At 37.3% G+C, this 15,000-nt stretch overlaps 2 protein-coding genes across 2 annotated transcripts in view; both read left to right on the top strand.

Annotated features, from left to right (window-relative positions):
- Positions 1 to 1,626, top strand: part of marco (macrophage receptor with collagenous structure) — a 10,399-nt gene extending 8,773 nt beyond the window's left edge. The window contains exons 16-17 of the mRNA XM_027021112.3: positions 1 to 59; positions 1,329 to 1,626. The exon at positions 1 to 59 is cut by the window's left edge and continues 103 nt beyond it. Coding sequence (XP_026876913.3) covers positions 1 to 59; positions 1,329 to 1,459 — 190 coding nt within the window. The 3' untranslated portion in view covers positions 1,460 to 1,626. The remainder of the gene's footprint in view (positions 60 to 1,328) is intronic.
- Positions 1,627 to 7,009: 5,383 nt separating this feature from the next.
- On the top strand, positions 7,010 to 11,185 carry LOC113584300 (homeobox protein engrailed-1a). Its single transcript, XM_027021117.3, has 2 exons — positions 7,010 to 8,488; positions 10,244 to 11,185. The coding sequence occupies exons 1-2, from the start codon at positions 7,828 to 7,830 to the stop codon at positions 10,558 to 10,560; spliced, it is 978 nt and encodes a 325-aa protein (XP_026876918.2). The 5' UTR covers positions 7,010 to 7,827; the 3' UTR covers positions 10,561 to 11,185.
- The last annotated feature ends 3,815 nt before the right edge of the window (positions 11,186 to 15,000 follow it).

Here is a 15,000-nt window from a genome sequence, read left to right as displayed (position 1 = left end):
AGTGGTGTGTAAGATGCTGTCCTTCCAGAGAGCTACATTGGTCTTCACAGCAACAGCAGGTGAGCCAGTGCAGCATGGTATTGTCTGGTCTGAAACATTGTTTTATTGAAGCAAGCCTATGGAAAGGTGGGGTTGGAGGGTGGCTTTTAATTACATACCACCAATACAATTTCTGATACCCATATGGAATTACCACGATGGTGATACCACGAGGGCCAATGGGGCAACCTTTTATGCCTTCAAAATCCCAGAGAAATCTGAGAAATCTCATTTTCAACTTTTCCCCACAGGTTTTAGAATGAGAAAATAACATATCTTAAAATACAAGGGGACTAGCCACCAGTAATCACTGAGGGGTTGATTTTGTTTATAATCCTTTGACTTGCCTTTATTTCAAGACTTCAAAAATGGAAAACAGTTATTACAACAATAATCAAATTATAATAAGATTGTTATTAATAATAATAATAATAATAATAATAATAATAATAATAATAATAATAATGATGATCCTAATGAATGTTAAACATCATGCATCGAGGATAAGTAAATAATTAAATAAATAAATAGATGCAATTTACTGGAACTTAATTTAGATCTAAAGTCCTATGGTAAAGGTTTAGCATAGTTAAGGATAAATTTTACCGTTATTAACTGTCACGGAACGCTTGCCTCCCCCGAGTCCCGTGGTTTGGCCCGCTACGTGCAGTGGGAGGGCTGTCTTGTCTGTAACCACACCTGCACACACACGCACCTCGTTTGTTTAAATGTATATAAACCCGTGTCAAAGGGTAAAGACTGTTGGTTATTGTTGGCATAATGTCTGAATGTAACACGTTTGTGCTAGATGTATTCTTGTGTATCATGTTTGTTTAACGTTAACTGTTTCATGTTCCTTGTTTGTGATAAGTGTGAGTGCTGTTGTGTCGTTTATGTTGATAAATGTTCATCCCAGTCGGTGGAGTCTGTGCGTCCTGCCCCTCGCCCTACGGCACTTGGGCCGCCACACACGTTACATTAATATGCAGTTTAGATTCTGTTATAGTTTAATTTCATCTCATCACTTAAAAGTTACAGCTTTCCTAAAGTTTGGGCACCAAAAATAAAACATTTTGTTTGTTTTTGGTTTAAGTGTGGCCTTTATAAATGGGGCTTCCCAATTTCTGAAGATCAAAAGGTTTTTTTCTTATTTTTGATCATAATGTTTAGTTTGGTACAGCAGAATTTTAGCAGGTAGAATCTTGTGTGCGATACTGTGCACAGCACATATGACGACACAGTTAGCAACCCCTCACTGTAAGCATGGCAAACTCTATGATGTGTTTTAGGATCGGGTCACATTGTTCTGGATGACCTGAAGTGTACAGGAAAAGAGAGGAGCATCTTTGATTGTCCACATGGTGGTATAGGAGTTCACAACTGCGGTCACAATGAAGACGTTGGAGTGAGCTGTGCTTGAATACAGTAACACACATCAATGTATGCAGCATTATGAAACAAACCCCCTTAAGAATATATACATTATATGAAAACACACACACATAACACAACAGTTACACCAGAATGAATGCATTAAGAGAAAATATTTAAGATGACGTTTGTAAGTAAATAAAATGATTATCATTATCATGTGTCTTTAAGTTAATATGCTGGTAGGGATTTGCCTTATTCTCTCCCCCCCTGTCTCTTCTCTTCTGGTCCTCAACTCTCCTCAGCTCCTCATACTGTCCAGTCCTCCCTTGATAACTCGATAACCAGGTCTTTAGCTCTTATGCTTATCTGATCTGTCGGTCTGGACCCCTTCATTAACTTTGGGGCCTTGGAAGTTTTTAGGAGGAGGAGCACAAGGTCACTCTCAAGAGTAATGTGTGTGAAGGGGAAGACGCTGCACTGATAAATAAATGATACAGACAGTGATGGAATAAATAATAGATAGATAGATAGATAGATAGATAGATAGATAGATAGATAGATAGATAGATAGATAGATAGATAGATAGATAGATAGATAGATAGATAGATAGATAGATAGAGAAAGAGAGAGAGAGAGACAGACAGACAGAGCAAGCGAGAAGGTCATATTGCAGTGTACAAATTGCTCAGATCCAGTAAAAAAAAAGCGCAGATTATCTCATTGTGCAGTATAGCAGGAGAGCACTTAACAATCGAATTGTGCAATTAAAATAGAGACTTTGTTTACTGCAATGGAGTAAAGTCTCTGTTTAGTAACTATCCTTAATGTAACACATACTGCAGTTTGGCCAGCAGAGAAATCCAGAAGGAGATGCTATGCTGTGTTGAATCACAGAATCACTGAGAGACTGCAAAGAGACAAAGTGTGCTTCAGACACAGTACTAGAGCCTTTTAACCTTGTAAACTGGGATTCATGTCAGTGTGTGTGTTTTGCTTCATTTTCTATTTTGTGTTTTTGTGTGTGAGGTTATGTGTAAGGCTTTTACCAATGAAACTCCACAGGACAGTTCCCCTTAAATGCTAATCTAATTTATGTTACATAAAATATAATTCCATTTTGGTCCGTAATTCATCTGGACACAAGATTTGTTTGAGTAGATTAGAGTTATTATATTAGAAGAGGGTAGAACTGCACAGTCTAGTGTCTTCACTGCTCCGACACATTGGATTCAGCTCATAAGGTAATTTTGGTGGGTCTTAAATATGGTATATATGCACAACACAAATGCTTTTGGTGTAGCAGAAGTACTTGATCTCTGTATGTTAAAAACACTAACACATAGATGGAGAAAAAAGTGGAGCACTCACTGTTTAACATGCATTGTGGCTACCCTAATGAAAAATGCAACACCACAGGGCAAGAGCAGTCTATAAAATATGAATCATATTTAATACGTGCCCGGTGAAAGGAAGGATGTGATCATTTTCTCACATGCTATTATCCTCAAACTATCTACAACTACAACTACTACCATCACTATCACACTCTTACAAAAATGGCTCTGAAAGAGTTATTGATGCACTGCCCACGAGGCTCCCACAAGGAGCCATTTTCATAGGATTTTTTAGTATCATTCAGGAACGGTGGATTGTAGCAGATGTGAAATTTGAGCACTGGTTAAATAGGCAGCCTCCAGCCATAGGATAGTATCAATGAACATAGGCATAATATCTGAGGAAAAGAAGAAAGGAAAAGAAACACTTCAAGACTGTTCGCCCTGTCTGTGTCAAATACTGTTAGGTCAGACGTCTTTATCTTTGCATCAGCACAGGATCTGCTCAGCCATTTTAATCTGAGCAGCACCAACGAGACATTCATTCCCATAATCCTTGAACCCTACATTTTGCTTAAAGACATGGAGTGGTGTAGTAACTTCATTGTTAGTAGACTTACATAAATACTATAAGTTCCCCAACCCTGATTAAATAAATGCATAAATGCTTGTTCTCATGCTCTGTCTTTGTATAAGTTTATTTAAAGACTAGAACTGTGGCTTTGGTGCCAGTGTACACAGAAATTCCCCAATGCAGTATTCAGACAAGTAGGGTGGGGAAAGCTATTCAAATGCTTTATAAGAATGATGATGTGTCTTATTACCGTGCCCAGCTTTTAAAATTATTTCACTGGTGTAAATTCATCTTCTTGGCACTTGGCGATAAAAGGAAAAATAATATAAGATTAGTAAAGTATACAGTGCAGTAAAGTACACAGAGGTTCCAGAGAAACAGAACGTTTCAGACAGATGTCCTTCAGCAGCTGTACAAACAAGGACTTCTGTCCGAAACGTTCTGTTTCTCTGGAAGCTGTGTGTGTGTGTGTGTGTGTGTGTGTGTGTGTGTGTGTGTGTGTGTGTGTGTGTGTGTGAAATCATCCACGCCCAGACATGTACACACAGGCACAACAAAGGGACTAAAATGAAAAGTGGATTGCTTCCTCTGGGGGGGAAATAAATAAATAAATGTAAAAAAAAAGAAAAAAAAAAGAAGTGTATATATATATATATATATATATATATATATATATATATATATATAAAATTTATTTTTATTTTTTTTACAGCTATGTTTTCATAGCTTTTATGCGGATATGAATCATTTGGATTTGACACTAAATTGTTTTGTTTCCAATATAAAATTAATCCGTTCCACATCTTTCCTGAAGTTCAGAAAATTACCAAATCACCTATCGCCATCTATTGGAAGTGAATTGAGCTACAGGGTAAATCGAGTTATAATAATAAGACACGAGGTATATCCTAACCCACTGGAATAAAGTTTAATAACACATAGGTTAAGGTTCCAGCTGAATTGGTAATTTTCAAAGACAAGTGGTGTGCACAAGTGGTCTGTATGCATCCCAAGCTATGTTAGGAGAAAATATTGAAGAAAACTTTTAAATGTAGCGTCTAAGGCAGGCCTTAATAATGAGAAATGCTGTAATTCAAAGAGATATGTTGGTTATATGACGTTACTGCTATATTCGACGTTACTGCTTTCCATGTTTAGTAACATGGAAAAGTATAAATATGTACCGACGTTTTTGCTTCGGTCTAAAAAAACGTTTGTTTTTAGTTTAGCTTGATAACAGCTTGGTTTTACGAATTAGCTAACGTAAAAATACAAACGATAAAAGATAAACGACAAAAAGATTTAAAGATACACAAGCAGATAAACTCACTGCCATGGCAACAAACATTTAAGAAACTGTGTCGTGATTGGTGCAGTGACAGGACCTGCCACTAGACATCTGATTGGAGCTTTGGCACAAACGTTTCATCTTAAACTAGCTAGATTTGTGGAACTGAGCTTTGAATTTTGAATGGAAATAACATTGTTGTGCAGTTTTTCAAGTTTTGCATGAAAGCGTTGTGGGTTTTTTATTTTAGCAATTTTAGCGTTATTAGTTGTACGATAAACGCACCGTTGCCCTTTCGATGTGTAATATTCCTTTAAAAAACATCATCAGAACAAATCAAACATTTTGGTATAAACTTAACTACACAGATAAGTTCCCATATCAGTAAAGCTCAACGGTTTCTCGTGCATTACCACACAAAAACCACACGTCCCATTGCAATGACCAGTCTCAAAAGCATCTATTGGGAAAATGTGACAACTATTAAACCTATTATGTCGGACACTGAACAAGATTATACATCAACATGGTATACACTTTGTCTAGCCGCTAGATGGCGTAGGTGATTTTTGGAACAGCGCACCCTCACTAATTTATATCTCTCTGCGAGTTTGCTGAATATTGGCTATTTTTCCTTTCGTCAGCAACAGGAGTATTGCTTTATGAGGTCTAGATAAGAAATTTAAGTCTGTGAACATAGGTAATGCTACAGACAAACGAATGTGTACAGTAATGTACAGTACAGTAACTAATAAGTATGAAGTTAGGCCCTGTGTCTCTTTGAGGATGACATCTTGTTATAACCATTGTCAGTACTGGGCTATCTTACATAAAATCGTGTTCTACAAAAGATTAATCCTATCTCCTCACAGCGAACAACAAATCAGTGTTTAGATTTTCGTGATCTAGATGGGTCATTCTCATGGTCCCACATTAGTTTGTGGTTCAGATGAGTCTCTTTTACTATTAAACCGCTGACGGAATGGGGGATATTTATACATTTACATTAAAAAAAAAACAACCTAGGCCGTAAGACTAGCCTAGACTGGACGTAGTCTAGAAAAATGCAAGGCGACATACACACACACACACACACACACACACACACACACAACAAACACACACACACCACCACCACCACCACTATTGTGCCATATTACTTGACTGAATGTAACGGAGTTCTGTATATTGTACATTGTGTAATGTGTATCATCACTATCAGACCCTACAAAACTGCTTACAGACACATTTCAACATTTTGCGAAAGTTAGACACCTTAGACACCTAGGTTTGTTGTGTCTGTAAACCAGTACACACTGGTTATTAATTGTTTTCAGTTTTGTATTTCACAATAGAATAGAATAGAATAGAATAGAATAGGATAGAATAGAATAGAATAGAATAGAGTGAGAAATCTATTTCTTGGCAGGGCCACATCTGTTTTCTGAACAAACCTCTAGTCACGCAAAATCAGGTCTGCTGATCCGCCATGCTCTGATTTCCAGGTTAAGCGCTTTATATTGAGCACCTGTGCACGGAGAAATTTGTAACCGTTATTATTATTTTAAGTCTTCACATATGTGTGTGTCTTGCAATTACTTCTTTTTTTCGTATCAACTGACTCAAATCAAAGGCAATAAAAGAACGATTGTTTGGTCAAACTTTTCTGCCATTAACATGCTGCTACTTCATAGTGTTTTACGAATAACACTTATGAAATAATGATCTTGGGTGATTCAATTAAATACCGACAGATTCACTTTACATGAGTATTTATTTAGCATACGATTGTTATAGTAAGACTGATTGTCGACATGCTAGCTTGAAGACAGCGATTTTGTGTTGTTGTTTATTTGTTTTAATAAAAAATGGAAATAATTATTGTATTGTTTTAAACAGTTGGAATTGTGGTTATGGTATCCTATGTAATATAACAGCAACTGAGCAATTATATGCTTGAAGACTAATTGCATTTGTGTTTACTCCACTAACGTGGATTTCATGGAAAGAAAAATAGAATATAATTGGTTCACACTGAGACTCATTTCACATATCATATTAGGCAGTGGGCATTCCGCAACAAAACCTGCTTTATCGTTTTAAAGAAAGAAACACTTTCTCTACAATTAATCATCGACCGTTTAACTATCAATGAAGTCATTTATGTAAATGTTACCCTTGCAAAATCTCCAGCTTCATTAAAACATCCCCTAGTGCATTTGATTACGCGTTTCGCTCGTGTATTCTGGCGGAGCTTTTTATTGGATTGTATTCTTCTTGCTATGACGAGCGCCAAGCGCGTCGAACCGAATGCATAATAATTAAAACCTATAAATTATCTTCTTACGGGCGCTCTCATCGGGCTTCTTGCGGGAGAAATAGCAGAATCACAATGGATACTTTTCAAAATGGGCAATCTATAGTGCCCTGATTTGAAATTAATTAAGTGCCAAAAAATATCTCCATGGATAGAGTTTTCTGGTCTGTCTGTGTGGGTACATTATGTACCAGGTTGCAAAGCTAGTCGTCAAAGACAGTGGAGTTAAATCAGTGAGGTAAAACTCTATAATTTACTCTTTTATTTTTTTCTATTCTCTATCCACGTGGTCCTACACAACTTCAGTGGTGAGGATGTTTCTCTGTTCAGCCTGGTCAGCAAACGTTCCATAGGTGTGACGCTGTGTTTAAGGCCATTAAGATATTGAATGGTTTCAATGATTTTGTGTTTTTTATTGTAATGCTGATACGTTAATGTATTCCTACTGGTATGACATGTGCCTCTGATATGTGCCACTGTTTGTAGTACATAACCATGGATATGGTCTATCCGTGGTTATGATCTATGTTTATTTGCTTGGCACATGTCACCGGAGAGGTATTTTGCAAGCTTGCATGGTTTGCTCTTCCATGGTTTGGAGGCATTCTGCAATGGGGAAGCTCGTGTGCTGATCTCCTGATCAGTTGGAATCTTCTCTGCAAGACAGACGCAGAAATACGTGTCGAAGTGCGCCTCGGTCATGGACAGGCTCCGAACGTGTCTGTGAGCTGATGTGTTTCCGGTATAAGCGAGAGAGCGATCGGGCGCAAATAGAGTTCAGTGACATACATTGTGGAAGACAAGGCTACGCAACATGTGCTGTCAGTTCTATCAAAAGACCTGCACAGTGAGGACGCGAAAGTGCCGTTTCCGAGTCATGTAAATAAGATGACTTTTTAAATGGGCACCATTTCATGTTGGCATTTAGCGCGTTGTCTTAGAGAACGCTCCTCATGTCTTGTCACAGTTGAACGCAAGTCGGTTAAAGCCCCGAATAGTGGTCCTCACACAGGAGGGCACCGAGCGGTGAAACTGTTTTCAGCTATGGAGAAGCAGCACGATACCAGCAGCGCGGATCCCAGCGAGGATGACAGCGAGTCTCCGTCCCCTCGCCTGCCGTCGCCACCACTGCGTTCACTTCAGGTTGCTCATCAGGATCACAGAACCACCAATTTCTTCATTGATAACATACTTCGGCCTGACTTTGGCTGCAGAAAGGATCCGGGACCGTATGGAACCGAGCGGACTATTCCATTAGACAGGGGAGGACATATTCTCCCTCAGGCAAATAGACCCACTTTGCCAAGAATTATATGCCCGGATTTCAGTTGCTACACCGACAGCAATTCCTCTTCTACCTCCTCTACGGTCTCATCACCCTCAGGTCCGAGAGAAGCCACAGTGGACAAGGCTAGTGGAGTTACCGCTCCAAAATACGGCGGAGACCCAACGCAAGAGGCAGTGCTCAAGCCAGGGGAGGCTTCGTTCAATAAGGAGCTTCAGCCGCTTATGTGGCCTGCTTGGGTCTACTGCACGAGATATTCCGATCGTCCTTCATCTGGTAAGACAAGAGTTTTGCAGCTCATCTTAGCAAAGTTTTACACATAAACTTTCTAAAACGATCTTTCAGTCAGAATATTCAGGAGATCAGCAAACAACTGACCTGTCTGATTATATGCTGAAATTAGATCATGGAACTTGGAATTTCATGATATCGTTGCATGCTATTTATACGTTTACATTTTCATCTAACTATGGAATTGGTTAAATGGCAGACTAAATAGTCTAAAACAACCTCCCATATCTTAAGGTCTTTTTAAATTATATTTATTTTTTCACAGTCATTCATCAGATGTGCAAAGTATTGTTCTAAAATTAATTTATATTAATTTGTACATAACACATTCGCTAAATCGAAGTTCATTCTCTAAATCCAAATGCTGTCTAAACCCCTTATACCTATATAAGCAGTTGAAAATAGTTATAGGCATTAAATTGGGCTATTTAAAAGCGTGAACAGCTACAGTAAACAACATGAAAAAGTATTTTATAATACAGTGAGGATTTCGAGAAATTCATATCAGCTCGGAAATAAACTTCCTCTTAATGATTATATCACTATATACGTGTGGTTTTGAAAGGTATTTTCAGATTTTAGGTGTCAGTCGTTTTCCTCTAAAATGTGGAGAATCTCATCGCAGTGCGATGACAAAGGCGACCAGATCTGTATCTCTTAAAACCACTTCACACGTCCGGAAGCTAAAACTTATCAGCACGGCAAAATAGGCTGCACTGCTTTTAGACTTGTGCAAATCGAAGCGAGAACTCGCCTACTTAAAGTGACATGTAAGCTACAATTTAATTGACTCAAAGGGATTAAAAAACATTATCCACGGAACAGGATCAAAATGATTTAATCAGACTGTTGATGACACAGGTTTTTTCTTGATGGAAAACACCCTCAGACAGCATAGGCGTGTAAAGATTCAGACATTCGATTAGAATGGACTTTAGCCTTAGGAAACATCCATTTTGTTGAAAAATCATAAAACCAAATAGTTTACCTCAACTTTACTTTTTGATAAACCGAAAATAAATCAAGTTTACTGTCGCGCACACAAGTAGTGTTATTTGAATTTGGTGTTACAGACCGTTTGCTTAGTTTCCAAAATTAATATGATACTTGAAGTCATCGTTACTGCAAGGTGGTTGGTTTTACAGGAGTCAATGTCACGGAGTTGAGAGTAGCCCTCCACCCAAAATTACTTAAACAACAGACTGGCCCATAAACCCAAAAAAGCCTACTAAATGTGCAGTTTGAGTACAGAGTCTAATAATGTGGCTATTTCATTAATATTTACCCCAGAATAAAACATGGGTTAAGACGCATTTCAAATAATACAATAATAATTCTAATAAAATAGCATACTACTACTAGTAGTAGTACTGGTACTACTAATACTACTAGTAGTAGTAGTAGTAGTAGTAGTAATAATAATAATAATAATAATAATAATAATAATAATAATAATAATAATAATAATAATAACTGCATTACGATACTATTATTCCTATAACAACTATAATTTTATAATCGTTATTAGTAGTAGGAGGAGAAGGAAGAGGTGATGTAGTAAACTATTCTGTAATGATAATAAAAATAATATTAGGTTAATGAGAAACTGGAGGTGTTTCTTTCGATGGACTGGACTGCCATGCCACGCACAGTTGCTGTATATAAACCTCTCTGATGATAATTGTGTTTAATGCCTTGATTGATATTCATGGATTCGTCTCATTATTGTTTCCACACTAGGCCCAAGGACCCGGAAATTGAAAACGAAGAAAACGCAGACTGAGGACAAACGGCCCAGAACGGCGTTCACGGCTGAGCAGCTACAGAGGCTGAAAACAGAGTTTCAGCTCAGCCGATATATCACGGAACAACGGCGACAGGCCCTCGCGAACGAACTGAATCTCAACGAATCGCAGATTAAAATCTGGTTTCAGAATAAACGCGCGAAAATTAAAAAGTCCACTGGCTACAAAAATACGTTGGCGTTGCACCTGATGGCGCAGGGACTGTACAACCATTCCACCACCACCGTTCAAGACAAGGAAGAAAGTGACTGAAGAACAGAAAGATGAAAGGAGACTAGTAAATGAATATTAGAAGGCATACTGTCGATAAAACAGAAAAGAACAGTCACTATGCGAACATATGATAGTGAGGATGAAAGTAGCTAGATGTTTATCTGACTTTTTTATGCCTATCGTTATACCAATATCAGTGAGGATCTTTTCTAATTTGTAGTCTATTTGTTAGACTCATAAAGGCCTCAGCCTTATGCCAAAGATTTTACGAGATGGAAATATATGTTGACTAGTTCAAATATAGCCTTGCAGACAGAAGACTCCTCCGGGAAACTGAAAATGAAAATTTCGTCTCTGGGCGGCACAGTCGCTATCATTCGCGGTTTAAGCAGCCTGGCTAAAACAGATTATTGCGTGACGGACTGCTGATCTTTGTTCCGACGCTTTTGAGAAACCAGTCCGCGTCTGTTGAGTGTGACTGAATATCCTACAGCTTTGAACTGGTCATCCAGTAAATTGGAGAACAACACAGAATGTTTACTTTTCCTTGAGGCACAGCAGAACATGCTGTTATGTATATACATAATATCTCTGTCACGTAACCCTTACGTTTGTATTCTAATCACGGTAGATTTTTATTAAATCACATCCTTAATTAGTTTAATGTAGACTTATTTGTTGTGTTTACTAATGCCGACAAAACGTTTTATACACACATTTTACGATGGGAGGATTTCCAGAAAGTGTTTGTAACTGTTGAATTTTTGAATGAGTTAAACTCAGTTTTAGTGGCTGCGCCGGCACATACTCTAACCATCGCATTTTTAAATCAATAATCAAACAACTGATTGAAACCTGTGCTACCTTTTCATTAATCCATGTCGACTTTGGTTCTAAATATTAACGTATTATTATTTAAAGTAATTAAAATATGAATAATGGACCAATTAAAATAGTGAGAATAACTTCCAGACTGGCAGAGAATGAGACACCAAATCAACCAATATCTGTGCGCATTTAAACGTAGCCTATGGTAAGGAAAACCAAATCATAATAAAAATAAAATAAAACAAAAATATTCAGCCTAAAAAGTATTTATAGACTAGGAAATGCCTTCTTGCGTTGGTATTACGACAGAATCCAGATGCTGCCACTATAATTTTGCATCTGATGGTTAGTTCTTAATACGACAGAATGCCCTAAAGATTAGGCCATGCAACTATACTATACGTTATACCATAGGGTTAAATATAACATTTAATACAAAACTAACGAAAACGCTGGATTTTTCAAAGCATACAGTCTTTACAAGAAAGTTCCCGAGCATAGACCAAGACGTCTTTTTTTTTTTTAAGATTAATAACCGATTCGACCAGCTTGGTAAATAACAATACAGAAAGATGTTAAGATTTCGGAAAATTTGCAGGGTTGGCTATTTCAAAATATATTCTAAGACGGAATTTACGATGCACTTAGTGCTATAACGTCGTCGGGAAAATGATCTAACTGGTCTTATGTAGAAATGTCTCATTAGCAAACGATATAAAATTAATATGTGGCAAAATATTACACAATTAAAGTTTTCATGTGCAGTTACAGATTGTACCGGAACATTTGTTTATAAGCATTTAAAAACATAACTATGTGTATGTTTATGTTTATAGTTAAGAAAAAGCACTTGAAGTTAAACCACCAAAATTTAAAACGTTCATCTATTTGTAGAAAAATAAACACTTATAACATACAAAAACTACTAAGCAGCAAATGCCGATAATCAAAACAACAAGATTATTATTAGTAGTAGTAGTAGTAGTATTATTAATAATAATAATAATAATAATTATTATTATTATTATTATTGTGGTTGTTGTTGTTATTGTTATTGTTGTTATTATTATTATTATCGTTATTATTATTATTATTATTCGCGAAATTGTGCTTACATAAATAGTCATACACAGTATAATAGATAATGCAGATAATGCACCATTGCATGCGTTATATTACTTATAAGATTTAAGCATCGGTTTAAATGCTTGTATGATCACCAAAGAAAAAAAGAAGTAACGAACACAGTTGCAACATTTTTAATACACCTGGAAAAATTATAACGCATCATAACGATTCCTTGCTTAAGAAGGCTTAAGATTGATGGAAGGACCCAAAACCTAAATCGCATAGCCGAAGGTGTGCGAACAAATTTTATGAAGTATGCCAGACAGACCTCTTTTCAAACAGAAAATAAAGACGAGTGAATTCCCCACTCTATTTCGAATGAACTGCTATTTTATTTGATTGTCTTTTTACGTGTCAGTCACCCCCATGCTTGTGTGTATAGGACACAATCAGCCAATGTCAGGGATCCACGTCAGGGTAAGATCAGTAACTGCAGAGAAGTAGTGTGTTTGTTTTTTTTTACTTTAAAAATATCGCCAACTGTTTTCAGGTAGGTACGTTATTCCGCTATATTATTCACCTAATGATACCGTGAATGCTTATTTGAATGTCGGAGAGGCTACAGTCATGTGCTGTAGGTACAAAACAAACTAAAAATCTCAAGATTTTTCTGCGTGCGTACGTGTGTACGGCACCTTATTGGTGGGGGCTGCATTTATGTGCTCTTAAATATTCAGGCATGTCTAGACAAGCTAGATGGCATGAATACTGCCAATCGTTTGATTGACCTTTTTACTCCGTTTTTATATTAAGCTAAGGTGTAGGTTCTTGCTCCGATAAACTATAGAGCGAGTCTGTTACAAAAACACTCTGTGAGTTGAGGTAATAAGCGATTAAAATACTTTTGCCTAAATTCGATTATTTGAAATGGAACTACAAAACAACTACAAACCAGACCTATTACACACACAGTAACAGAAATTTTAAAAGCAACAAGATCACGGTGACTAGTTTAAGCCATTTCTGCTGTTCTTCCGTCACTATGACACCTGTCTATGCCATCCCGTTCTGCTGTGCCCAGCAAATCGATTTTCTAGTAGATTCAAGGTACAGATACAGGCCTATGCGATTAAACGAGACTGCATATCTGGGTTTTATTTCTTATTCATCCGCTAAATATTTCCGATTTTCCTTTCCTGCCGAATAGACAGGCGTGACGTTATAAATAACATCAGGGTGGAATCGTTAATAAAGCCTACCGCCATCAACACCTATGGTATATATGAGAAAGAAACTGAATGTTTTCATATGTGGTGTAACTATTTAACTAAAACCAGACATTTCTGTGGGCCTGCCAGCACCCATACTGGGGTTATTCAAGCTCCTATACTGAATATAAATAGCTTCCACAACTTTACAAGTTAAGCCCTAGCATTGTAAGTACATTTGTCAAAAATGCTTTAGGTTATGTATTTCATTTAACCGCCGGTGTATGCTATTAACAATTCCTTTTACCATGCATGTTCTTGCATCACGATAATCAGCTTTCCACAGTATACTACTCAGCTAAACTTGAACTTGGGCTATTTTTCCCCTGCTCAACACTACCCAGACATCACCCAACATTAATCAGATATTTTATACCACAGAAATTAAAAATATTAGACCTCAACTAATCAAAAACAGACATTCCACACCCATGTACCATTACATTCCGCAGGCTACTTCACGTCATAATTGTTCGTTTGAAAACAACCAATAAATAAATAAATGATTGGTATTGAAATGTATCTTCGTTAGCAAAGTTGTTTAAATAAATGTTCGCTTGCTTGTGGCATTTTTTCCCAAGCAGACTGGCGTATAAAGTGTGCACATAATGAACAAATTTAAGCGTCGCGAGGCACAGTCCATACAGTCTCTCACACGTGCGTCCAGACCACACACTGAGTCGTGGCTGCGTTAAATCTGTTAGCTACGCTCCGCGCGAAGCCCCATTCCAAAAATACCGCGACGCGGAACTGAAGCGCCCGGCGGCTCAGATGGAATAAGCGCGCTCCCTGTCACCCTATTCACGCAGCTCTTCTGTGACGGAAAAAAAGTTGGTGAAGGCTGGAAATCAACACTGAGTCTAACACGAAAAAAAACAAACTTAACCCTAACAGAATGTAATGGGACACTACTAATTACAAGTCAAAAATTCTGCTCATTTAAAAGACTTTTCCTTTTAGTATGCAGGACAGAATAAAATATCGAGAAGCGTCTTTTGCAAAAGCAGTATAAGATATTTCAGACTTTATCAGTCATAGTAATAGTCGTATGAGGACTCAAACTACTAACAAAAAACCGTTATTGAAGTAATTGCATTTAACTGCACCTTATTGTTATTATTAAAATAGCAAATATTGCGAAACAACGACAGGACAAATGTAGAGCGAACAGTTCATTAAATTTGATCTTCCATGTCATACTCTAAAGTCAGCACATGCAGAGAGATTAATACATGCATGCACATAGTGAGAGGCCTAAACAGAGGGTGTTTCCATCTTTAGGGGTCAAGCTTGCTGACTGCATCCAGACACACTT

The sequence above is a fragment of the Electrophorus electricus genome, chromosome 4 (genome assembly GCF_041902795.1).
Source record: "Electrophorus electricus isolate QZ-2024a chromosome 4, ASM4190279v1, whole genome shotgun sequence".
In the NCBI taxonomy this organism is placed as follows: domain Eukaryota; kingdom Metazoa; phylum Chordata; class Actinopteri; order Gymnotiformes; family Gymnotidae; genus Electrophorus; species Electrophorus electricus.
Note: the sequence above shows the minus strand (reverse complement) of the source record. Positions and strands in the feature narration are given on the sequence as shown.

Excerpts from the sequence above, each read along its gene's own strand:
- LOC113584300 (XM_027021117.3), top strand. The coding sequence starts at position 7,828 with ATGGGCACCATTTCATGTTGGCATTTAGCGCGTTGTCTTAGAGAACGC. Across the intron at positions 8,489-10,243 it reads TTCCGATCGTCCTTCATCTG|GCCCAAGGACCCGGAAATTG; the intron begins GTAAGACAAGAG and ends TTTCCACACTAG.